The sequence below is a fragment of the Hylobates moloch genome, unplaced genomic scaffold, assembly GCF_009828535.3.
Source record: "Hylobates moloch isolate HMO894 unplaced genomic scaffold, HMol_V3 SCAFFOLD_21, whole genome shotgun sequence".
In the NCBI taxonomy this organism is placed as follows: Eukaryota; Metazoa; Chordata; class Mammalia; order Primates; family Hylobatidae; genus Hylobates; species Hylobates moloch.
In genome coordinates, this window is record NW_026652296.1 from 50,840,959 (window position 1) to 50,867,228 (window position 26,270).

General features: G+C 39.1%; 1 protein-coding gene across 1 annotated transcript in view; it reads right to left on the reverse strand.

The window, feature by feature from the left end:
* The window catches only part of SLX4IP (SLX4 interacting protein), a 190,624-nt gene that overhangs the window by 152,118 nt on the left and 12,236 nt on the right, over positions 1-26,270 (reverse strand). The window contains exon 3 of the mRNA XM_032142169.2: positions 16,392-16,447. Coding sequence (XP_031998060.1) covers positions 16,392-16,418 — 27 coding nt within the window. The 5' untranslated portion in view covers positions 16,419-16,447. The remainder of the gene's footprint in view (positions 1-16,391; positions 16,448-26,270) is intronic.

A 26,270-nucleotide genomic window follows, 5' to 3' on the forward strand; every position in this document is an offset into this window, starting at 1 on the left:
TAACCATGATCCTTATTCGACCACAAATGGGAGGGAAAAAAAGAAAAAGGAAAAAACTCCACAGAGACATAAATGGAGGACATCAATACCTAAAGCAAAGAAGGAAAGGGTGTCTAGGAAAAGAATGGCTCTTAAAAGCAAACTCCAGAGCTCAGATATTGTATGGGGCCTCATTAAATGGCATTAATGACTCCCACGAAGTTAGGGCTTTGAATATATCTGCATAGCTATGTTATGTGATCTCTCAATATTATTTTGTACTGAAGAATATCTTGTTCAGAACGACGGGCTTTTGTAAGAAGCTCCTTCTTACTTGACAACTTGAAATATTGTTAGACCAGCACACCATTCATAAGCTTTTAAAAAGAACTAATCAGAACTCAGGCAGCTTTGGCCAGGAATTGTGGCTCATGCCTGTAAACCCAGCACTTTGGGAGGCCAAGGAGGGTGGATCACCTGAGGTCAGGAGTTCAAGACCAGCCTGAGGCCGAGCGCCGTGGCTCACGCCTGTAATCCCAGCACTTTGGAATGCTGAGGCAGGTGGGTCATCTGAGGTCAAGAGTTTGAGACCAGTCTGGCCAACGTGGTGAACTCCCGTCTCTACTCAAAATACAAAAATTAGCCAGGCATGACGGCGTGTGTCTGTAATCCCAGCTACTTGGGAGGCTGAAGCAGGAGAATCGCCTGAACCCATGAGGTGGAGGTTGCAGTGAGCCAAGATCATGTCACCACACTGTAGCCTGGGCGACAGAGCAAGACTCCTTTCAAAAAAAAAAAAAAAGACCAACCAGCCGGGCCAACATGGTGAAATCCTGTCTCTACTAAACATTTTTTAAAAATTAGCCAGGCGTGGTGGCAGGCACCTGTAATCCCAGCTACTTGGGAGGCTGAGGCAGGAGAACTGCTTGAACCCGGGAGGTGAAGGTTGCAGTGAGCCGTGATTACACCACTGCATTCCAGCCTGGGTGACAGAGCGAGACTCTGTCTCAAAAAAAAAAAAAAAAACAGAACTCTGGCAGCTTTAAGAAGAATTGCAAAATAAGCTGCTTCAAGACACACTCTGGCAGAAAAGTATTAACCACAATGATTATCAATACTTATGACAATGAAGACGAATATTATTAATAATGCCTAACATCTACTAAATGGTTACTTGGTACTGTGCTAAACACTTTATATGCATCATTTTATTTAACCCTCTCAATAACCAGTATAATAAAATCACTGCAATGACTGTGGGAGATACTAATGCTGCTGGTCCAGGGAATACACTTTGAGAACCAGTGCTTTAGAGACAACAGAGCCTTTCTCTTCCCCTACTGCCCTTAGTTGCTGAGCTTTCTGACCACAGTGGTTTCAGCCATTTAGCCTGTGAGTAGAAGTGCATGCCCAGTCTCACCTATCAGGCCTGGTTCACAAGCTAAGTACCACTACTGTGTATAACAGACCGAATGCTGGCCATGCCCCACAGCTATTTTTTTCTTCCAGACAAAAGTTACTAGAATGCCAAATAACTCAGCTGTTCACAGACCAAAATGCATTTTTCAAATTAAGTTATTTTAAAGCCTGCTTTCTTAATAGCAACAATGTTCTAAGGACAATTTATAACACCAAAACAGATAAACAAACAAACTTAACAGTTTTGTTTGAACTCCTGGTCTTAGAAAAATACGCCAGCATCTGCAAAACACAATTAAACACCTAAACATTTTTATATTTGAATGAAACAAAACAAAACAAAAAAACCTCAGTGAACGTCTTTAACTATCGTTGGCTTTAAAAAGGCCTATATCAGGTAACACAAAAGGGAAAAGGGATGGGTGCTAACACCTTCTGGGTCGTGACTCTGTGCTAAGATGGACAATTATTATAGAAGTGAGTTAACATTAATCCTATTTAATTAACCCTATTATTTAACAGATGTGTACAAAAGCTCAGAAAGACTCAAGTCACTTCCCAAGGTGCTGGTCAATCTTAAGGCCCTGGTTCAAACCCAGGCCTTTCTGCCTCCAAAGGCCAAATTATTTCCATTATACCATGCACACAAAAATTCCTTAAATAAAAATGTATAGTATTACCAGGCCGGACGCGGTGGTTCACACCTGTAATCCTAGCACTTTGGGAGGCCGAGGCAGGAGGATCATGAGGTCAGGAGATCGAGACCATCCTGGCTAACACGGTGAAACTGTCTCTACTAAAAATACAAAAAATTAGCCGGGCGTGGTGGCGGGCGCCTGTAGTCCCAGCTACTCGGGAGGCTGAGGCAGGAGAATGGCGTGAACCCGGGAGGCGGAGCTTGCAGTGAGCCGAGATCACGCCACTGCACTCCAGCCTGGGTGACAGAGCCAGACTCCGTCTCAAAAAAATAAAAAAGTACAGTATTACGGAAATGTAGAGCTTGACAGGCCCTTAGAAACTCCCTAATTCAACATTCATTTAATAGATAAGAAAACTATAATAAACAAATAAGAAAACTATAATAAACAATTTCCAAAGATGGCCACCAACAATCCCTTCCCTCCTCGGGAGGTACACTGCTCCTTCCATCAAGAGGCAGAGCCATTTCCTCTCCTCTTGACCTTGTGATTTGCTGCCCAATAGAATACAGTGGAAATAATAGTGTGCCAGTTCCAGAGGTAGCTCTTAGGAAGCTGGCAGCTTCCACTTTCATGTGCTCTGGGGAAGCCAGATGCCATGTTGTAAGGGAGCTCAAGCCAGATTACTGAGTGATGAGACACCTTCTGAAGAGAGAGGGTATCATTGAGAAGAACTAAACATGTGAGTGAAGTCTTCTGGAGCTTTGTAGCCTGGTCAGTAACCAAATGCATCTGAGTGATTGACCCCAGCCAAAGACAAATAAAGCAGAAAAACTGCCCAGCTGGATTTTCTGACCCATTGAAATGTGAGAATAGTGGGGCTTCTTTGTCACACAGATACAGATAACGGAAACAAAAGAGGTTAGCTGACCTGTCCCTAGATAGGAATCAATAGCAAGGACTAAAATCTAACAACCCTAACTTCTAATCCTGACCACCTGCCACTGTAGCCCAAAGTATAAACTGATTAATAAACAGTGCACCCAACAGATTGGCTGCCCGATGGCTTTGCCACAACATCCCATTCAGAAACATGTCTGAAAAAAATTACTGGGCTCATCTGGTCATAACCCAGCTATGCTGGGTGCTCTGGTATCTCTGTTTCACTAATCTTTATTTAGTGATATTAGTTTGACACATTAATTTCTCACTGCAAACTCCCTGAGGTTAGGGATGGGCAATCATCAGCCTCATCTGTGTCTATAGTGCCTAACCCAGGGCCTTGCATGATGAGGATAAATAAAAATTTGCTAATTGAGCCCTCACATATGAAAAGAATTAGACTACTCCTCACTCCCAAGAATTATGAGACCAGGAACAAATAAGTCAAGGCCAAGTCCCTTAAATACTATACAGCATGTCACTGTAAGATAATAAAATAATTACTGACAGCCCAAGACATGCATAAAATGTTATTTTCCCACTTTCACAGCATTATGTCTTTTATTACTAATTTTATATCCAAAAGAAACCCTGTAAAACAGACACTGCTGTTACTTCTATCTTATACCTGAAGAAATAAGATGCTCAGAGGGGTAATAAAACTCACCCAAAGTCATCCAGTTTTCATAAGTGAAACCACAACATGAATTCAGGAATCCTGATTAAAAGTCTGATATTTTAATTTTCTAGAATCCTTTCCTCAAAGACTTAATGATCTAAATTTCAAGAAGTACTATCAAAGAACCTAGAGTAAAATGCATAGATTTAGAGAACCACAAAAATTTAGAGCCAGACATATCTCAATACTAATCAGTAACATACGGTGAATTTTTCAGGTAGTAAGGATCTGGATGCTAGACCTGGTACATACCTTACCAGAATCTATATAATGCTATTCCACTGTGGAACAAACAGCATGACATTCTTTTTTCACCTCATATTAAACTCGCAAAATATAGCACAAGTGTGTGCATGTGGGTATGTGAGTGTGTAGGGTAACTATTAATAACCTGATTACTTCCAACAGTCTGAAAATCAGTGTTTTTGTCACATGACACTCACATGGGACAAAGTGACACATATAGAGGCCTAGCTTCCTGTATTACTTAATCATGGATATTCCAAGAGCCTACTACTAGAGAAGTATCTCAAAGGACAATTAGCAAACACTGTGCATCGTTACATTATTTGGCTAATGACGACTACGCTGCTGTACATTTTAGCCATTTCAATGGTATGTCATTTCCATGGAATTCTCTGGGACTGTAAATTGCAAGGACACTCTCAATCCCCACCCCATCCCTCACTTTCTCAACCAAGCATCCCCCAAACTAAGAGTAATAATAACAAAAAGGAAAGGTGAGTCGGATGAGCAGTAATGGTAATAAAACTATGACTTCAAGGATTTCTTTCCAGACCTGATTGACCCCCTCCAGCGTTTACTGCTGGGACCAGGGCCGAACTGGGGTCCCAAAGCTTTCAAAGGACAAAGAGGATCCTTACTCTCTGACCATCATCTCCAGGTTCCTGCATCTGGAAAGGAAGTACTGAACAGGCAGTCTTGCGTCACTCTGAGAATGCTTTCCCTGGGGCCACTTTGGATAGTTTTCGTTTTTGGGACTGTCTTCCCTCAGTGTTTGGTGGTGGTACATCCTAGTCAGGAGGACTTTATGACAGAAGCAATCTAAATATACACATTCATAAAAGGCTAGGGATGCAAGTGTGCACATACAACCACCAGGCAAACAAACAAGCATTTAGGACGTCATAGTAATGTGGGCAGGAGCCAACGACTGTAAAGGCACTTTAGTTGCTGTGCTTCTTTAGATCACAGCAGGAAGATTCTTTATAAAACATGGAACAATGATGCCCCCTACAGCCCTCAGAGAGAATCCAAGGTGCTTACTGAGTTCATCTATTTGGTAAGAAATCCTGAGTTTACTTTTCTGGTAAGAATTAATTTTTACATTAGAATAAGTAATAAAAGCACATGCTTTGTACATATGTTGGAAAAATTAAAAATATCAAGGTCTAACACTAAGAAATTAAAATATAATGTCTAGACAATCAAAACCATTATACTGAAACATTTTATTTTTCTGAAGCATAGAGAAGCAAATTCTATGGATTGCCATCTTGATTATTAATAGAGGGTATTTTCAAAAGAATTATTAAAAATATTTTCAAAGTGGAGCTGTGGACTCCTAAAAGGAGAAATAGGTTGAGATGAATTTTTTTTAAAAAACCAAATATACCACAAATTGAAGATTACAACATTCCCTGAATGGAACTGAAAAAAAGACCAGTAAGAAATAATTCAAAGCTGGAGTGACTTCCCTGTTCTCTACGAGCCAAGACGAAAGAAACTTGTCATCTTTGGGACAAGGAAAGTGAGGGGTACTGGACACTTCAGAAATGCTTTAGACCACACTTGTCCAACTCGCTGCCCAGGATGGCTTTGAATGCAGCCCAACACAAATGTGTAAACTTTCTTAAAGCATTATGAGATTTCTTCTGCGATTTTTTTTTTTAAAGCTCATCAGCTATTGTTAGTATAAGTGTATTTTATGTGTGGCCCAAGACAATTATTCTTCCAGTGTGGCCCCGGGAAGCCAAAAGATTGGACACCCCTGCTTTATACTATTCAAGGCCTGTGCAGATACAAAAGAAGCATAGGACAGGTCCTCCTTCCCAGGGAATGTGGCTAGGCATAATATACATAAAAGCATATGTATATCACCTCAAGATGATGTTCTTAGGAAAGAAAAGAAATTGGAAACATATATAAAACATAACATAAACTGCACATAACAGTCAAAGAAACACATAGCAAGAGAGAAATCAATATGGGAAAGGTTTAGATGTGTAACAAAGAAAAAGCGAGTCATTCACTGGTCAAGCTTGGAAAAAGCTGACGGGTGTGGACCAAGGAAGAAAAGGTGAGACATAGCAAGTAGACAGAAAACCACAGAAAAGCCAGATGACTGCACGAAATGCAAATGCATTAGTTTCACAGGAATAGGTGGGCCACGTTACCCAGTTCCAAGATGAAAACAAACATGAGTCCAAGTTAAAAAGGAAAGGGACGGTAATTATCGGAATGCCTTAAGTCTCGCTGGAGAGTTTAGATTAGATCCATTTAAACAAAAGGAATTACCCTGATCACCTAAGTGAGGAAGTAACATGACAAATATGATGTTAAGAAAACATTACCCTGGCACTTGTCTAGATGAACTGGAATGGTAAGAGAAGAGAGGCACAGAGGTTCTCAGAGATTAACATGGACATAAAAACAAGGACAATAAGGGCTTGAATTTGTAAGAGAAGGAGTAAATTCAAGATGCTCTGCAGAGCAGGAATGCGTTTAGTAAGTGACTAAAGAATGAAGGACAAGAAGATATCGTTTGGCAAGCCCACAGTGTGTGAAGGTAGCATCAGAGACTTTCAAAGCAAAAATCAGCTTAGATGAAAGCTATGATAAACTCAGTTCTTTCTTTGAAGTTTTAGGGATCAATGTAGGCAGAAACTTCTTGGAGGTAGGTGGAAAGTTGAGACTAAAAAGGAGGATAAGAAGCCAGAGCTGTATTTACACATTTTTTAGTCATCCAAAAAAAGAACAGACTAGTTTATCTATTATCACATGAGGAAAGGACTGGGAAATGAAGCCTAGAAAACTGGGTGTCTGGCCAGAAAGGCAGAGAGAACACTTAGAAAAAAAAATTAATTTCAAGTCCAAGAACTTTGTTTCAAAGTCATCAACACTCAGAGCAGATGCCCTACAGAGTGAGAAGGTACCTAAAAGCTCTAAGCCTGAGATAAAACTCATTGGGTGACTGCTGGTGTGAAAACTTTTACTAATTTTATTTCAATTCATGCACGAAATCCGCACATACTTACCTGAATACAGCTTCCAGCATGAGCAAAGCAATAGAACAATGATACTGAATGGGAAAACAGCATCCTATGTTAGTTTGGGCATATCATCAACCACTCTGCAAACTCTGATTGACCCTGTATGTCTTTAAAACATAAAGCTCTTACAAGGAATACATGAAATTTAAGGAGGAATTGGAAGATGCAGACTTTAAGTATCAGGAGAAGAAATACAGAGGTACTTCTTTCACTTTAAAAGTTTCACAGAGACAAATCTCTGTAAAAACATTCTTTGGGACAAAGGTTGCACACTCCAAAGTTATTTCCAGTAAAGAAAATAACCATTTAAAATGTTTGTGATTTATTCTGTTTAGGCACTTCAGTTTTATTCTTTCTTAAAATGCATAGAAAAAGTACCTAGAACTCAATTGTTATGAAAATAATTGCATAAATCTTTTCAATGTGATACACAAAATCAACGCAGCCATTTTCAAATGAGCACTGATAACAAAGTCAGTACCAGGTTCCCATTTAAGTAGACGGAAAAAACCTAGGACACAGGATTTAAGTGATTCCTTGAGGCAAACTAGCAAGACAAAAACCTAGTGATTACCCATTTACTATTCAACTGTCTCTTTCTCTGGAAGTTTAAAGAGCTGCTCTATACTTTTACTATAAAGGGGAAATCATTGTCAATTCTTACACTTATTTCTCTTTTTGTGGTGTTCGAAGGAATGTGAAGACTAAGGTTAACTGAAATTCAGAGAAGAACATAAAACTATAATTGCTCCAAAAGAGTGGAAAGAAAAACATTGATAGTAAACATGCAGGGAGTTCTTTTTTTTTTTTTTTTTTTATAAAATATCTCCTTTCCTACTAAATATTAATAAAACCTTAAATCTTTTACTTTAGATTTAGAAAATGACTCAAGCTTCCTACCCCTAAATTCCAGCCCTCCCCTCTCCCAGAATAAAAAGTAGACAACCCCATCAAGAGCAAAAGTAAAAGCTTTCAGCCTCCTGGAATGGGTGGGAAGAAAGAGGAGGGGATCATTACACATTCCCTGTAGAAGACAAAGCCAGATGCACATTCCAGAGAAATCTGGCGGGTCCGAGTTTTTCCTTAAATACAGACTGGCCTGTCACTAAGCCAGGCTCTGTAATCTTCCCAGGCTGCCACCGCTAGGGAAGCCAGGAATCCCTTCTAATTAATCAAGCCCTCTCAACAAAAATTTTCCCACCCACAATAAAGTAGGTTGGGGGGGAAGGGAAGCAGCAGAGAAAGCTCTGCAGCCAAAAGAATTCTAGACTTTAGTATAATACCTAACTAATCCAAGAAAACAGATGCAGGAAGCAGAGGAAATGATCTACAGAGACACACAATGAGGTAGGAAACTTTCACAGCACTGCTCCTCTGGGACCCAAAATTTAAATTCAAAATCATGAGATATAATTATTATTGAGAGCGATTCTGGCAACATTCTATACTTTTTCAAATGCCTCTAAGGCAGAGGTGGACACATAAACTTTCCTGAGGTAGACACCATGTGTATCACTTGTCACTTTTAACAATAATTTGATATTTGGATTTCTTTTTTATTTTACTAAAGTTTTAATGGATAAACATTCATGATTATTACATTATGTGTCCATGTCTATTTCTTGCAAAGGAAATGGCTTTACTTTGGCCTTGCTAACTTACCCCACACCTGCAGCCAGTTTAACCCAAGGTAACTTCATTGAAGGCTTATTCTGATAAGGTACAAGGAAGTAGGAGTACCAAGAATACAGTGATTTAGATCTGTGTTGGCCAATACAGCTGATACTAGCCAACAGTGCCTACTGAGCATTTGAAATGCGGCTAATAGGAATTGAGATGTGCTGTAAAAGATATATTTGTAGGCTGGGCGCAGTAGCTCACACCTGTAATCCCATTACTTTGGAAGGCAGAGGCAGGTGGATCACTTAAGGTCAGGAGTTTGAGACCAGCCTGGCCAACATGGCAAAGCCTTGTCTCTACTAAAAATACAAAAATTAGCTGGGCGTGGTAGCGTGTGCCTGTAATCCCAGCTACTTGGGAGGCTGAGACAAGAGAAGCACTTGAACCTGGGAGGCAGAGGTTGCAGTGAGCCGAGATCTTGCCACGGCACTCCAACCTGGGCGACAGAGCAACAGAGTGAGACTAAATCTCAAAAAAATAAATAAATAAAAGATATATTGGTATACATATTCTATACATAAATCAGTGTATGTGAGTGTGTTCATTTCAGGCTTTGCAGGCAATAAGGTCTTTGTTTCAACTACTCAACCCTCCACTTCATGGTAGCATAAAAGTAGCCAGGGATGATATGTAAACAAGTGGGAGTGGCTGTATTCCAGTAAAACATTATTTACAAAAACAAGCAGCTGGCATGTGGGCTGTAATTTGCAGATCTCTGGTCTAGATCTTTTCCCTAAAGAGTTTATTATTTTGTAAACTTTAAAACGCTGGGGTGGGTGCAAAGCTTGGGTTTAAGATTGCTATGAAGCCTTGGGGAGACGTGCCTGCTGCTACCACTTCTTTCTGTTAAAATAAGAGTCACTCACTGAAGTACAGGACATACCTCCCTGCTACAAGCTGCAGTAGCCCAGAAGTCTATAGACCCTGAAAGTTGTACTTCCAAGGATTCCCACATCTCATGCACTACTGCCATTTCCTGGAAGTCTGGCCTCGGAAGAGTCTTCAACTCTTGAAAGAGTTCAAGAGCCAGCTGTGCGGTGGCAGTGCCACCTGTAGTCCCAGCTACTTAGGAGGCCGAGTCGGGAGGACAGCTTGAGCCCAGGAGTTCATGTTCAGCCTGGGCAACATAACGAGATCCTGTCTCTAAAAAATAGTGATTAAAAAAAAAAAGAATTCAAGGCCAGAACCACAGCAGTTAAAAAGAAAAAAAAGTATTCATATGCAGGAAGGTCAGAAGATATTTCTTCGATTGAAGAAGGATAAGTCGTTTGCATGAATAATTAATGCCATTCCAAGGGCAGTCTTAGAATAAACAACCCAGATCAAGTGGCAAACTACTTGGTGTTCATCAGTTTTTCTGTTACTTTGAAACTGTGCTCTAACCAAGTACTTTTCAACCCAGTCAAAAATGGCTGCATCTATGTGAAAAATTTGCGTAAGTTAATTAATTCCTTTTAAATTTTATTAATTTTTTTTTTTTTTTTTTTAATTTAGAGATGGGGTCTCGCTATGTTATTCAGGCTGCTGGTCTCTAAGTCCTGGCCTCAAGTGATCCTCCTTCCTGGGCCTTCCAAAATGCAGGGATTACAGATGTGAACCACTGTATGCAGCCTACATTTTATTTATGTACTTAATTTTTATATTAATGCATAGACACATATTAAAACGACATATCAAAATGAGGTCTCAAGCTGGGTGTAGTGGTACACATCTGTAGTCCCAGCTACTCAGGAAGCTGAGGCAGGAGGATTGTTTGGGCCCGGTAGTTCAAGATCAGACTGAGCAGCATAAGGAGACCCCATCTTTCAAACAAACAAACAAACAAAATGGCCTCTTCTGCCTCATCCAGCCCCCTCTCTCACTCCAACTCTCACTCACCAAGGGCAACCACACTGAAACTTAGCTTTTTGATCTGGTAATTTGCCAACATATTTATAAACACTATGTTTATCCTACAAATGTCTTATTATTTCAGTTCTATATACTTTATGTGGAAAATGAGGACTTAATCCTTATACCTGCCCTCCCACGTTTCCTTCCCCGGCCTTCCAAAACCTGGAGTTCACAATATTATGAAATATAACCTCTGTTCAAAGCTGAACCATGCAGGAGGATCACTTGAGCCTGGGAGTTAAAGGCTGCGGTGAGTTATGACTGTGCCACTGCATTCCAGCCTGAGCAACAGGGCAAGACCCCATCTCTATAACAAGAAGAACAAAAAGCTGAGCCATGTAGTATACTAAGCTTAATTTCCTATCTTGCACAATCTTTTGTTTACTGAGAGCTGAGGGTTGCATCATTTTTCTTTTGTTTAGTTTTCTATATTCCTATGATTAAATCATTCCCATGCTACCTGACAGGCCTAAAAAAATCTCTTCTCAATGCATTTAAATACATGAAGTATTTACATGAAGTATTTTATTCATTTCATTTTTTGTTGGAGAAATCTTTCATGGAAGCCTCTGTCTTCTTCCAATAGAACTGGCTACTTTGGTTGCAGTTCAGAAACCAATACCCAGAAATATAACACTTTGACATGCTAAACTAAAAAAGCAGCAGCAAGGTCTCTCTGACCTCCTCCCCTCCTCCCCTCAATCTGTTGTCTCTCCCAAAGCACAAGATGAGGCTGTCCACAGAAGCTCTATTATCTATCTAGAAACTGGATACCCAAAGAGGAACACAATTGCCTTCCATATTCCCTGAAATTATCTATAGCAGAAAAGAAGACTAAAGAATGCAACCACATAGTGGACAGGCACTTCAACTAGATATTATCTGCTTCTTGGTTCATTCAAATTCTGAAGAGAATCATTTACAAGTTAATTTCTGTCTCTCAGGTCCATTCATTTCCCCTAAAAACCAGTTAGCCCTATATCTCCCAGTTCCCTCTCCCCAGTGAAGAGGGTATTAAGGGTCAACCATCTGGCTCTTTGGGTTTTCGTTTCTTCTTGTTGTTGTTGTTTTTAGAGACAGGGTCTCTCTATGTTGCCCAGGCTGAACTCAAACTCCTGGGCTCAAGCAAATCTTCTGCCTCAGCCTCCCCAAATGGCTGGGACTACAGGCATATGCCATCAGGTCCAGCTTTTGAGTGTTCATATTTTGTATGACTCCCATGCACTTGTGTGCACATAATAAATTTGTTATGCTTTCCTTAGTTAACTTAGTCTTTTGTTACAAGGGTGCTGGCTGTGACCCTTCATGATGGGGAGGAAAGGATCACACCCTTTCAACCCTTACACTTTCTAGGCAAAATACACAGTAATCATCAAGGAATTTGGTTAGGCCCTCACCTGTCTGGTTCCCTATTTTCTGGATCCCATATCTGATTCTTTCTCTGTTTATTCCCCGATTTTGGAAGACCACATCCTTTCTAAAACAGTGTGCATCAGAAGGGAAGTGTTTTCTACACTCTGCATCCTAAAAATAAATGTCTCTATTCCACCATGTGACTGAACGTTGGGCTGTAAAGGGAATTCTTGGTTGGAAACTATTTTTCTTAAAATATTAAAGGTATTGTTCTACTGTCTCCTAGTTATTGCTATTGAGAAGGGTGTTCTGATTCTTGATCCTCTGTCTGTAATCTGTTTGCTTTTTAAGTTCTTCTCTAAATTCCCAGTGTTCTGAAATTTTAGGATGATATGCCTTAGCACAACTCTTTTTCATTGACTTTATTATGTATTCACTCACAGCTCTTTCAAACAGGAACTTTGTATCCTCCGCTTCCAGTAAATTGTATTATTTCTTTCATAATTTTTTCTCAACCGTTTTTCTTTCTAGAATTCCAATTTTTCATATCAAGACTGAAACTGTAATTTTCTTGTGGTTTTCTCCTCAATTTTTTAATCTATTATCTTTTTGTTCTACTTTCTGGGCAGTGTTCCTTGGTGTTTGCCCCATACTTTATCATATTTTTATTTATATTATGTCTTTAATTTATAAGAGCTCTTTCTTGTTCTTGGGAATTTCCCTAGTTCGAAACATCCTAACCTTGTTTTGTGGTTATATGTAATATCTTCCTTTTTCGCTCTAAGACTCCATCTCTACAAAAATTTAAAAATAAAAAAAATTAGCCGAGAGTGGTGGTGGATGCCTGTGGTCCCAACTACTCAGGAGGCTAAGTCAGGAGGACTGCTTAAGCCCAGGAGGTCAAGGCTGAAGTGAGCCATATTCACACCACTGCACTCCAGCCTGGGTAACTGAGTGAGATCCTGTTTCAGAGGGGAAAAAAGCACTCTCAAAGCAATAAGGAAAAGAAAAATGGGGAAGGGCAATTGGCCACTGGCCACACAGCACTCACACAGGCCACTGGCCACACAGCACTCACACAAGACTTCAGGAGCAGTGTTCCCTGGGAAGAAAGCATGTCTGACAACATCAGTAGCAGATATGCAGGTCTCCTGCTGCCCATGATACCCTGGAGCAGAGCACAGAAATCTGGCAAAACTTGATGTCAGATATTTAAAAAGGGATCCCCATGCTTGAGTCCTGGAGCTTTTAAGTAAGGTACATGATTAGAGAAGCACTGGCCTCTAGCCTGTCAGAGGCAGAAATACAACCACCAAGTGATGTGCACAGCCTTCAATACGATGTGTTAGAACCCTGCCCCTATCCCTATTCTGCTAGCCTGATACTCACAGTTGAGGCAACTCCTCTGCCTGCCATGATCTGGAAGCTTTGTTCCAAGCCTTGCAGGTGTCACTATAAGATGGGATAATATGGTAGCAGAATATGCCACTTCCATGGGTATGGAACAGACCCATCTCTGGCATAATTAGGGGCCTCAGGTCCAAGCTTCATGGTTGACCAGGATGGTCTGCCCTACTTGGCCATAGCCAGTTTCAACAGAGTTTTGGCAAGAAGCCCAGACCTTTTCTGAGCAGACAGACTACCGGGGCTCAGTCTTGGACAAATTAATCTCACTCCTCCAGCATATAATAAAGTCATATGAGACTATCCAACAAACTTCAAATAAAAGTTCTCTATAAGAAGAGAACAGAGAGAACTAGGAGAGGCAGAGAAAATGGTCAAGAATTTTCCAAAAGTGATGACTTGAGTCTTCAAATTGAAGACATACATTGCATCCCAAGCCAGATTAATAAAAACAAGACTATAACTAGAGCTTTCATAGTGAAACTATAGAAGAACAAAGACAAAAATAAATCTTAAGAGCAACCAGAGAAGAAAGACAGATAACCAAGAAAGGAATCAGATCACGCCAACAGTGAACTTCTGAGGTGAGTAGTCTCCATAGACTCACCTCAACAATTCTCCCAATCCCTGTGAGAAAATGCTGTTTCTCAAGTCAAGAGTGCAGCTTCCCCTGACTCTAGGCTGACCCTGTGAATGCTCTGATCAATAGAAGGCCACAGAAGTGGCATCTGAGATGTCTGCATCTAGGCCTTCAGAGGACTGACAAATTATACTTCTTTCATTGTGCAAGTCTTAAGATGCTACCTCTCAAAACTCAGCCACCGGGATAGATGCCCAAGCCACACAGAACAGGCGCATGGATGAGAACTGAAGGACAACAATTAATAGATCCAGCAGAGATTCCAACCAAAGCCAGCATCAACTGCCACTGAGTATGCCATCTTTCATGTTCCACCTAAGTAGAACTGCAGCCCCAACCAACGTCAAAAGGAAAAATTACTCAATTGATGCTAGGCAACCTACAGAATCGAGAGATTATAAAATGGTTGGTGTTTCAAGCCACTAAGTTTTAAGGTGGATTTTAAGCACCTCAGTAGTAATAAAAGAGGCCAGCAGACAATTAAAACGTATCTTTAAAGTGTTGTTGGAAAATAATGCTCAACCTAGAATTCTAAAACAAACATCTTTCTACGGTAAGACCAAAATATATTTTTAGATACACAAATAGTGAAAGTCATCACTTATATGCTGTCACAGAAAGAAATACTAAAGAACATATATGGATACAAGAAACAACTGAAAGCAATGAAATTTATAAATATGTTAGTAAATCTAAATAAGCACTGACTTGGTTAAAAAAAAGACAGAGCTATAATATTAAATAGTATCTAATCTGGCCAACTAGCTATTGTAATTTATATTTTGATGTTTTGAACTTGCACTTACGGTAACACTAGCATACAAAAAATGCCCTAAAGAAACACCAACATATATGAAAGCATCTCCAAGATCTTGCACTCACCATCAGTTCTCTTCTCCCCTCCCACTATCCCTCACACAGGAGCCTCCCATGTATCCACACCTGAGAAGGTCTCAACTCCAGCCATCAAGGAACAAAGAAGGGACATTTATAAGAGGAAAATGAAAGAGGGCAACCAGGCAAGAGAACTCTCCTGGCATTCACTCAGGTAGAGAATTTGCTGATTACTTTTTTTGCTTCAACCTTTTATCTGCTTTGACATAATGAGAAATCATGCCATGGACCTGGAATGTGAATGATAATTTTTAACAGTAAAGACCAAGGGATGAACAAAAAGCATCTTTAAAAGACGAAGCAAGGAATGCCTCATAACCATATGAACATTTTCTCCCCCATCTCATTCTCAAAATACAAATTTTCAATATGCCTACTTAAAATTGTCAGAGTTCCCAAAACACCAAAAGCAACTGCAACAAAAGCAAAAATTGACAAATGGGATCAAATTAAACTAAACAGCTTCTGCACAGCGAAAGAAACTATCATCAGAGTGAAAAGACAACCTAAAAAAGGGGAGAAAATATTTGCAAGCTATCTATTTGACAAAGGTCTAATATCCAGAGTCTACAAGGAACTTAAACAAACTTACAAGAAAAAAAACGACCCCATTAAAAAGTGGGCAAAGGACGTAAACAGACTCTTCTGAAAAAAGGACATTCATGTAGCCAGCAAATATATGAAAAAAAGCTCAACACTGATCATTAAAGAAATGCAAATCAAAAACAACACAATACCATCTCATGCCAGTCAAAATGGTGATTATTAAAAATTCAGGAAACAACAGATGCTGGGCTGGTGAGGTTGCAGAGAAAAAGGATTTTTACACTGTTGGTGGGAGTGTAAATTAGTTCAGCTATTATGGAAGGCAGTGTGGCAATTTCCCAAAGATCTAGAGGCAGAAATGCCATTTGACCCAGCAATCCCATTACCAGGTATATACCCCCCAAGATAAAAATCATTCTATTATAAAGAAACATGCATGCGTGTGTTCATTGCAACACTATTCACAATAGCAAAGAAATGGAATCAACCTAAATGCCCATCAGTGAAAAAACGGATAAAGAAAATGTGGTACATATACACCATGGAATACTATGCAGACATAAAAAGGAACAAAATCATGTCCTTTGCAGGGACGTGGATGGAGTTGGAAGGCATTATCCTCAACAAACTAATGCAAGAACAGAAAACCAAATACCACACAGTCTCACTTATAAGTGGGAGCTGAATTAGTACACATAGACACATGGGGGGAAATAGCACACACTGGGACCTGTTGGAGGGGCAAGGGGAGGGAGAACATCAGGAAGAATAGCTAATGGACACTGGGCTTAATACTTAAGTCATGGGATGATCTGTGCAACAAACCACTGTGGCATATGTTTACCTATGTAACAAACCTGCACATCCTGCACATGTGCCCCAGAACTTAAAAGTTGAAGAAAAAAAAATTTTTGCAGAGTCCCAAGTTTAAAAAGTAGAAAGTTAGGAACTTCAATTTTCAATTAACACAGAACTCAGTAATATCAGAAAGTGATTAGCCACTTTTAAAAAAGCTATTAAACATTACTTACTTTAACAGCAAATTTCTTAGATGCCATGGCTTACTGATTCCACAGTAACTACTGACCTTTAAGAAAAAAAAAAGTTATAATTAGGTATATTAAAATTTCTTTTTATTTGGAAATTATACAGGAAAAAGATTGGCTGAATAGTAAAATATCAATGGGTATTTATAAGATGAATGTTCACTTATAATTGCCCTTAACCAAAATACTATATTAAATTAGTAATTTAAGCACTGCTTGCAAAGAAAAGGACAGGCCTTGGCCAGGCATGGTGGCTCACACCTATAATCCCAGCACTTTGGGAGGCCAAAGTGGGAGGATCACTTGAGCTCAGGAGTTCGAGACCAAACTAGGCAACACAGCAAGACCTCATCTCTACAAAAAGAAAAAAAAAAAAAGAGAGAGAAAAGCATAGGCTCAGAGAGCTTCTCTGCTATATTCTACCAAATGTGTAAAGAATAATTTAAACCAATCCCTCATAAACTCTTTAAAAAGACAGAAGCATAAGAAAAATTTCTCAAATAATTCTGAAGCCAGTATCATCCTGATACCAATACCAGAGAGAGATATCACAAGAAAACCACATCAATGTCCCTTATGAAGCGACACAAAAATTCTCAATAAAATATTAGAAAATCAAACATAGCAACATGTAAAAAAGATTATACACCATGATCAAGTTGGATGTATCCCAAGAATGCAAGGATAGTTTAAGATCTGAAAATTAATCAATATAATACACTCTATTAATAGAATAACAGAAGAAATGCACATAATCATCCCAAATTAAAAAAAAAAACCCAAAATGTTTTTTTAAATTAAAAAAAAAAAAGCCAACACAATAGAAACAGAAAGGACTATCTCAACCTGATAAAAGACATTTAGGAAAAACCAAGTGCTAAAATCATACTTAATGATGAAGACTAAATGTTTTCTCCCTTAAGATGAGAGACATGTCTTTACAAGAAACATCTGCTCTTGCCACTTCTTTTCATCATTGTACTAAAGGTTCTAACTAAGGCAATTAGGCAAGAAAAAGAAATAAAAAGCATCCAGATTAGGAAGAAAGAAATAAACTGTCTATTCATAAACAACATGTTCTCATATATAGAAAACCCTAACAAATCATCAAAAAACTACTAGAATTAATATGTTCAGCAAGGTTGTAGGATATATGATAAATATTTTTAAATCTACTGTATTTCTACATACCAACAATGAATAGTCCTAAAATAAAATTTAAAGAAAAATTCCATTCATAATAACATGAAAAAGAATACTTAGGAATAAGTATAACAAAAGTACAAGATTTGTACACCAAAAGTCATAAAATATAATTGAAAGAAATTAAAGACTTAAGTGGAAAGATAAGCCATGTTCACGGATTGTAAGACTTCATGCTGTTAATATAGCAATAGTCCCAAATTGTTCTCAGATTCATCGCAAGCCCTGTCAAAATCCCAGCTGACTTCTTTATAGAAATTACCAAGTTTATCCTAAAATGTATGTGAAAATGCAAGAGATCTGGAGTAACAAAAACAATACTGAAAAAGAAGAATGAAATCGGAGAACTCAGGCTTCTAAATTTAAAAGCTTACTACAGCTGGACGCAGTGGCTCACGCCTGTTGATCCCAACACTATGGGAGGCCACAGCAGGCAGATCACGAGGTCAGGAGTTCGAGACCAGCCTAGCCAACACGGTGAAACCCCGTCTCTACTAAAAATACAAAAATGAGCTGGGCATGGTGGCATGTGCCTGTAATCCCAGCTACTCAGGAGGCTGAGGCAGGAGAATTGCTTAAACCTGAGAGGCAGAGGTTGCAGTGAGCCAAAATCATGCTACTGCACTCCAGCCTGGGTGACAGAGCAAGACTCCATCTGAAAAAATAAATAAATAAATAAATAAATAAAAGCTTACTACAACATCACAACAATCAAAACAGTATGGTACAGGCTGAGTATCCCTTATCAGAAATGCTTAAGACCAGAAGTGTTTCAGATGTAGGATTTTTGCAGATTTTGGAATATTTACATATACATGATGAGATATCCTGGGGATGAGATCCAAATCTAAACACAAAATTCACTTATGTTTCATATACACCTTATACAGATAGCCTGAATTTTATATATTTTTATGATTTTGTGCATGAAACAAAGTTTTGACTGCATTTTGACTACAGACTGTCATGTGAAGTCAGGTGTGGAATTCTGTACTTGTGGCATCATGTTGGCATTCAGAAAGTTTCCAACTTTGGAGGATTTCATATTTTGGATTTTCATATCAGGGATGCTCAACCTACACTAGCATAAGAACAGACATATAGGCCAGGCGCAGTGGCTCACACCTGTAATCCTAGCACTTTGGGAGGCCAAGGCTAGCAAATCACTTGAGGCCAGGAGTTCGAGACAACCTGGTCAACATGGTGAAACCCTGTCTCTACTAAAAATACAAAAAATTAGCCAGGCCTGGTGGTGCACACCTGTAATCCCAACTACTGGGAAGGCTGAAGCACGAGAATCATTTGAAACCAGGAGGCAGAGGTTGCAGTGTGGCAAGATTGCGCCACTGCACTCTAGCCTGGTGGACAGAGTGAGACTCTGTCTCAAATAAATAAATAAATAAAGATATATAGGTCAATTGGAATAAAATTGATAGAAATAGATCCTTAAATTTATGTTCAATTGATTTTCAACAAGGGTACTAAGATAACTTGATGGGAAAATAGCTTTTTCAACAAATGGTTCTAGGACAACTGGGTATCCATATGCCGAATAATAAAGTTGGACTGCTACACCACACCATGTACAAAAAGTTAAATCAGAATGGATCAAAGACCTAAATATAAGAGCTAAAACTATAAAAAACCTTAGGAAAAAACATAGGCATAAAGTTTTGTGACCTTTCATTAGGCAACACTTTCTTAGATATGATACCAAAACAGAAGTGACAAAAGCAATTAGTAAATTAGATTTTATCAAAATTAAAAACTTTTATACTTCAAACCAAGAAAGTAAAAAGATAATACACAGAATAGAAAAAAAATCTGCAAATCATACATCTGATGAAGGACTCATGTCCAGAATATATAAAGAACTCAACTCAATAAGAGGACAAATAACTCAATTTAAAAATAAGCAAAGAATTTGAATAGACATTCCTTCAAAGAAGATATACAAATGACCAATAAGCACATGAAAAGATGCTTAACATCATTAGCCATCAAATAAATGCAAATCAAAACCACAGTGAGATATTACTTTATACCCATTAAGATAAATAGCTAAAATCAAAATGACAAATAATAACAGATGTTGGCAAGGATGTGAATAAACTGGAACTCTCATACATTGATGGTAGGAATGTAAAATGTAGCCACTTTGCACAATAGTTTGATAGCGTTTCAAAATTTAAAGAGTTGCCACATGACCCAGCATTTCCATTCCTAAGGATATATCCAAGAAAAAAAAATAACTCTATACAAAAAAATTATACAGGAATGCTCACAGAAGCACTACTAATAATAGTCAAAAAATGGAAACAACCCAAATGTCCATCAACTAATGAACAGATAAATAAAATGTGATATATCATACAATAGAATATTATTTGGCAATAAAAAGGTAAATATTCCCCTTTACTGTGCTCAGCCAGGCAACCGCTTTTTCTCACCCTGGCAGAAACCTGGAGTATTTTCTGAAGAGGGTGAAATAGAGGATCTCTAGTCTGGAAAACACCAGGCACAGTAGAAGGTGAAATCTTCTGAACAAAGAGAAATTAGGGAATACAAACGGAGACCTTCCTCTGCCTGCATGCCTCTCTACCCTGCCCACACTCTCCAGACTGCAGACTGAAATCTCCCTATTCAGAGAATTGGACTAATCTAAAAGACAGTGTCTAAAAATACTGACATAGGGGTTCCCCAAGGAAACAGCCTAAACAGATGGCTCTTAAGTGAAGTCCACATCCATAAGCCCCACACCCATATGCAGAAATTCTAGTCCTCTTTTAATGTCCCAATCTCAAATACAAGTAAACAAGCAGGAATCACCTACCACCTAAGGCAAGATTAAATTACGAAAGAAAACCAAACAGAGAAAAAAACCTACTTGGCTGAAACAAAGTATGGAGGCAGAAGAAAACATTTTTTAAAAATTATCATTAGGGAGACTGCAGATACTGCAGCCATAAAGCAAAAAATGACGGCAACAAAAAAAGAGAACTATCAGAAGACAACAAACTAAAACAACGATAGTTGAATTTTACAAACTTAATAGAATGGTTGAAAGATAAAGCTGATGAAATCTCTCAGAAACTTCAGCAAAAATTAAAAAAATGAAGAGACAATAAATTAAAATTAAAAGACCAATATAGGAGGTCAAACACATGAAAATTAGTATGGAGACTGACCCACATTAGAGCACCTATCCCAGTGAAATTTTAGGCATTGGGGATAAAAAAAAAATTTTTTTAAGTGTGTGGGTGGTAGTAGGAGGTGGAGAACACAAAGGATCAGGAGTCAGAATTGGTTCCAAACTGCCCAAAGAAATGGAGAAATATCTTCAAAATTCTGAAGAAAATTGTTTCCAACCTCAAATTGGATTTAAACTTCAGGGGAAAAAAAAAATTCTTAGACATGCAAGTTCTTATAAAACTGTTTCATGTATTTTTTCTCAGGAAGCTACTAAAGATGTGCTTCACCAAAATGAGGAAATTAAGCAAGAAAGAGGAAACAGGAAGGGTGAGACAGGAGAAAGGCAGAGGAAAGCTGAGGATCTGGTGAAAGGAGGCCTCCATGAGAGCTGTGGGTAGACCACAGGAGAAGCGCAGGTGCAGACCAGAGCAGGCCGCAGGGGAGAGGCACATCCAGGAAGATCTACACACACACACACACACACACACACACGGATGAGTTTTAGACAACTCGTGGAGAATATGAGATTGAATTAGGACAGATACATGGAAAGCTAAACAGCAGAAGAATAACAAGGCAATGACTGATTCCATGATAAACAAAAACTGCAGTAAATAAAAAGAGTGCTTAATACATAGCTCAGTTATGACTAGCATTTGTAGTTATAATAGCAAACATTGAATCCTGACCTAAGCAATATTATGCTTATGATGATATTAGAAAAATAGTGAATGTGTGTGTATAAATATGGTGAGGGCACAGAGGTTAAACAGAGCAAAAGATCTCTAATGGTGATGGAATGTTTCAGAAACAAAGCAGACCAGTAAAAATAATAACAACCACAACAGCTATAATAAAGCAAAAATACAGACAGCAATTTAGTGATCTGGAGCCAATTCTTTTTTTAATAAAATTTTTTTACGTTATTTATTTATTTATTTATTTTCTGAGATAGAGTCTCACTTTGTCAACCAGACTGAAGTGCAGTGGCTCAATCTAGGCTCACAGCAACCTCCACTTCCTGGACTCAAGTGATCCTCCTGCCTCAGCCTCCTGAGTAGCTGGGATTACAGACAGGTTCATGCCACCAAGCCCAGCTAATTTACATATATATATATATATATATATATATACACACATATTTTTTTTTTGAGACAGTTTCGCTCTTGTTGCCCAGGCTGGAGTACAATAGCGTGATCTCAGCTCACTGCAACCTCTGTCTCCTGGGTTCAAGCGATTCTCCTGTCTCAGCTTCCCGAGTAGCTGGGATTACAGGTGCATGCCACCACGCCCAGCTAATTGATGTATTTTTAGTAGAGACAGAGTTTCATCATATCGGTCAGGCTGGTCTTGAATTCCTGACCTCAGGTGATCCACCCACCTCGGCCTCCCAAAGTGCTGGGATTACAGGCATGAGCTACTGTGCCCAGCCTATTTTTATATTTTTTATAGAGATGGGGCTTCACCATCTTGCCCACGCTGGTCTTCATCTCTGAGCTCAAGTAATCCACCAGCCTCAGCCTCCCAAAGTGCTGGGATTATACATGGGAGCCACCATGCCCTACCTGGATCCAATTCTTAAGTACTAAACTCTGCCCCAAACTGAAGAACAAGGTGAAGAGAGCTCACAAGGATGGAGGAACGGGGTTGAGGAGGACACCATCATTCACAAGCCTTGAGCATGGAACTATTTGCCCGTTGAAACTGTTAGAGCAGCTCTTCCAATAGAAATATAATGCAAGCCACAAATGTAATTTTAAGTTTTCTAGTAGTTGCATTTTTAAAAAAGTAAACAGAAACAGATAAAGTTAATTTGAATAACCTATTTTATTTTATTTTATGTTTTTGAGACGGAGTCTCACTCTGTCACCAAGGCTGGAGTGTAGTGGCACGATGTTGGCTCACTGCAACTTCCACCTCCTGGATTCAAGCGATTCCCCTGCCTCAGCCTCCCGAGTGGCTGGGATTACAGGTGCCCGTCACTATGCCCAACTAATTTTTTGTATTTTTAGTAGAGACGGGGTTTCACCATATTGGCCAGGCTGGTCTCGAACTCCTGACCTCATGATTCACCCGCCTCGGCCTCCCAAAGTGCTGGGATTACAGTTGTGAGTCACGGCGCCTGGCCAATCTATTTTATTTAACCTGATATAGCCAACATGTTAGCATTTCAACATGTGAGCTATATAAAAATGTTTACATGCTTGTTGTTTTAACCAAGACTTTGAAATTGGTTATATTTCTAGGACATCTCAATTTGGACTGATGATGTGTCAGGTGCTCAATAGACACTTGTAGGTAGCCACCATTATGGACAGCGCAGTTTGAGAGCCTTTTTTTAAACAAGAAAAACATGGCCAGGCGCGGTCATTCACACCTGTAATCCCAACACTTTGGGAGGCCAACGCAGGTGGATCACTTGGGGTCAAAGTTTGAGACCAGCCTGGCCAACATGGCGAAACCCCGTCTCTACTAAAAGTACAAAAGTTAGGCAGGCATGGTCGTGGGCGCCTGTAATCCCTGCTACTCGCAAGGCTGAGGCAGGAGAATCGCTTGAACCCGGGAGACGGAAGTTGCAGTGAGCCGAGATTATGCCACTGCACTCCAGCCTGGGTGACAGAGTGATACTCTGTCTCAAAAAAATAAATAAATAAGAAGGGCACTTATTTCTGTATCCTGAATATTTTATTTCTAAAATAAGAATAATAATACCTAACTCAAAATTATTGAAAGGACTAAATAAAATGACATATAAAAACACTAGGCCGGCCGGGCGCAGTGGCTCACGCCTGTAATCCCAGCACTTTGGGAGGCCGAGGCGGGCAGATCAAGAGGTCAGGAGATCGAGACCATCCTGGCTAACACAGTGAAACCCCGTCTCTACTAAAAATCTCAAAAAATTAGCCAGGCGTAGTGGCGCGCACCTGCAGTCCCAGCTACTCGGGAGGCTGAGGCAGGAGAATGGCGTGAACCCGGGAGGTGGAGCTTGCAGTGAGCCGAGATCGCGCCATTGCCCTTCAGCCTGGGCGACAGAGTGAGACTCTGTCTCAAAACAAAACAAAACAAAAAACCACTAGGCCTTCGATGAGTATTGATAATTATTATTACTTAGTCAATGGTGATTTTTTTAGAAATTTGGTACCCTTTGATTTTAATTTTTAATTTTTTAATTTTTGCCTCCTATGTGATGAGATCCTAATTTTTTAAATGGACAAAAATATCTTTATCCAAACCTTAAGTCATGTTAAGTATTCATTTCCATTCTCTAAATAACATAATGCATATGACTTAGAAAAATATTTAATGATGTTTATCTTAGGAAGCCCATTTAGACACAAATGTACGTGGAAAAAAAGTAAGTTCCTGGGAAATCAGGCACATGTTTAAAAACAATGTATATAAAGGTTGTCCTGAAAACTTTATATGGATTTTTAGAAATTACATTATTTTTGCCTAATAAACATAAAATCAGTCACCTTAAATACCTTAAATCAGGCTTGAATAATCTTGCGAAGAATTAAGGAAGTCCCTAGATGAGGGTACTTAAAAAGAATACTCAAGTGGATCAGCTAGACATGGAACCAGGAAAAAGGGGACAGTTTTGTCAATAAGTAACCACCACAAGTAAAAAAATGTGTGATCCAATTATTTTTTAATTACACACGGGTTTTCCCATATGTACTTCTTTTCCTGAAGGACAGACAGATCACGTGGAAGGCCAAGGCAAGCCTTTCACATCATATCTGCCTTGGATAGATCATGAATGAGTCATATTACAGTGAGGTTACTGTGATGGCTAATATTACTAATACAGTTACATTTTCACATTTTCAACTCACAATAAGGTTTTGTTTTTGTGGGTTTTTTTTTTACTTTTATCAATAAAACAAGAACAGCTACATTTACGATGTAGATTCTGAATTTTTCACAGAATATCATCAAAGTCCAATATCAAAAAAATGATCTCTAGGGATCTGGAACTGAAAAGCTCGTATTTTTTTATATAAAATAATATGGTCTGACAATGTAAAATAGGCTACCTGGGAAGTATGAAATCTATATTCTGAATATTTTAGTGTGTTTTTAATATCATAACACACTCTGCCTCAAGTTATGTAACTTTTTCACTTGTTTCCACAATGTTTGGAAATTCAAAAAGTCACAATTCTAGGGCTAAAATAGATCTTACAGACCCTCTACTCCCAGCCTTGCCATCTATTCCCCTAATGAGAACTTATGGGACCAGACCAGGATCTCACAGCTGATGGCCTAACCAAGCGCTAGATAAGAGCCTTGTCAGGTCCACTGAGGGCAAACTAGCAACATCTGTCACCTGTAGAATTGCCAAGGTCAGTGACTAATTGGGTTGTCAGGGTAGGTGTGACCTTCCTCCCTCTGCCTCACACCAAGGTCCAAGTTCCCAACACAGTATGACCTCAAATAAAGCTACATGTGTAGTGGTCCTCTCCTGTTAATCAAAGAAAGAAAGAAACTCTATAGTTAATGAAAATGTAGTTTGAATTAATTTACCACTATGCTACATAATATGGCATCCTTCATAGACAAAATATAAATAAATGAATTCTACCAAGATAAAGCCCATAACACATCTGGGTAGTCAGTTGCATAGACCTTGAGCTTGCATATTTGCTAAAGTCATTTCAGATAAAGAAACCATCTTTTCTTTGGTTTATGACAGCACTAGGCATGTGCTGGGGATGAATTAAATGGTGAATTGAAATCTGAAATGAACTGAGCCAATCTGCTAAGTTCCAAATATGGTAAAATCATACTTATCCATGGTGGAAGAAGTACACACTCATATGTGAGCGGCCCTCAGAGCAATGCCTAACACTAGAGGGTACTCAAGAAAAGCCTGCTGGGTGAAAAAAATGTTCCAGATAATTGGAGCTGAGTCACTTATGCATATAACCTTTTTATTTTTTTTCTATTTTTAGGGAAATTTTCCAAAAATATACTGAATCTTTATTAATGTTCATAAAAATACCATATATTGAATATTTATTTGATATTCCCAATTAAAATTATCATCACACTGGGCAATAAACATATCACTGCCCCTGTGAGCTGCTAGCTCCTACACAAAGCTGCTCAACAGTAGGCCAGCGGGGTCGTCAGCCTGCTCTCGCAGGTGATCCCAGAGCTGTCAGAGTGCCTGAGTCCCTTTCTTAACTCCATTCTTAATCTTAATCAGATGGGCCTAGGAAACTAACAGACTAAGGCTAATGTGATGTTTTCCAAGCCACTCCTACATGGATCTGCATGGACTTCGGGTGCGAAGGCTTTGAGCCATCTGTTTTACATAATAAAATGACTATTACCTCTACTTCAGGATTAGGGTTTCTATAATGATGAAATCACTGGGTCATGGTACAGTGCAAAGTGTCCCTTGGATTTAAGCCTCAGCATTTAATTCTTCCCACCTCAAAAAAACAGTGGAGTTGGAAA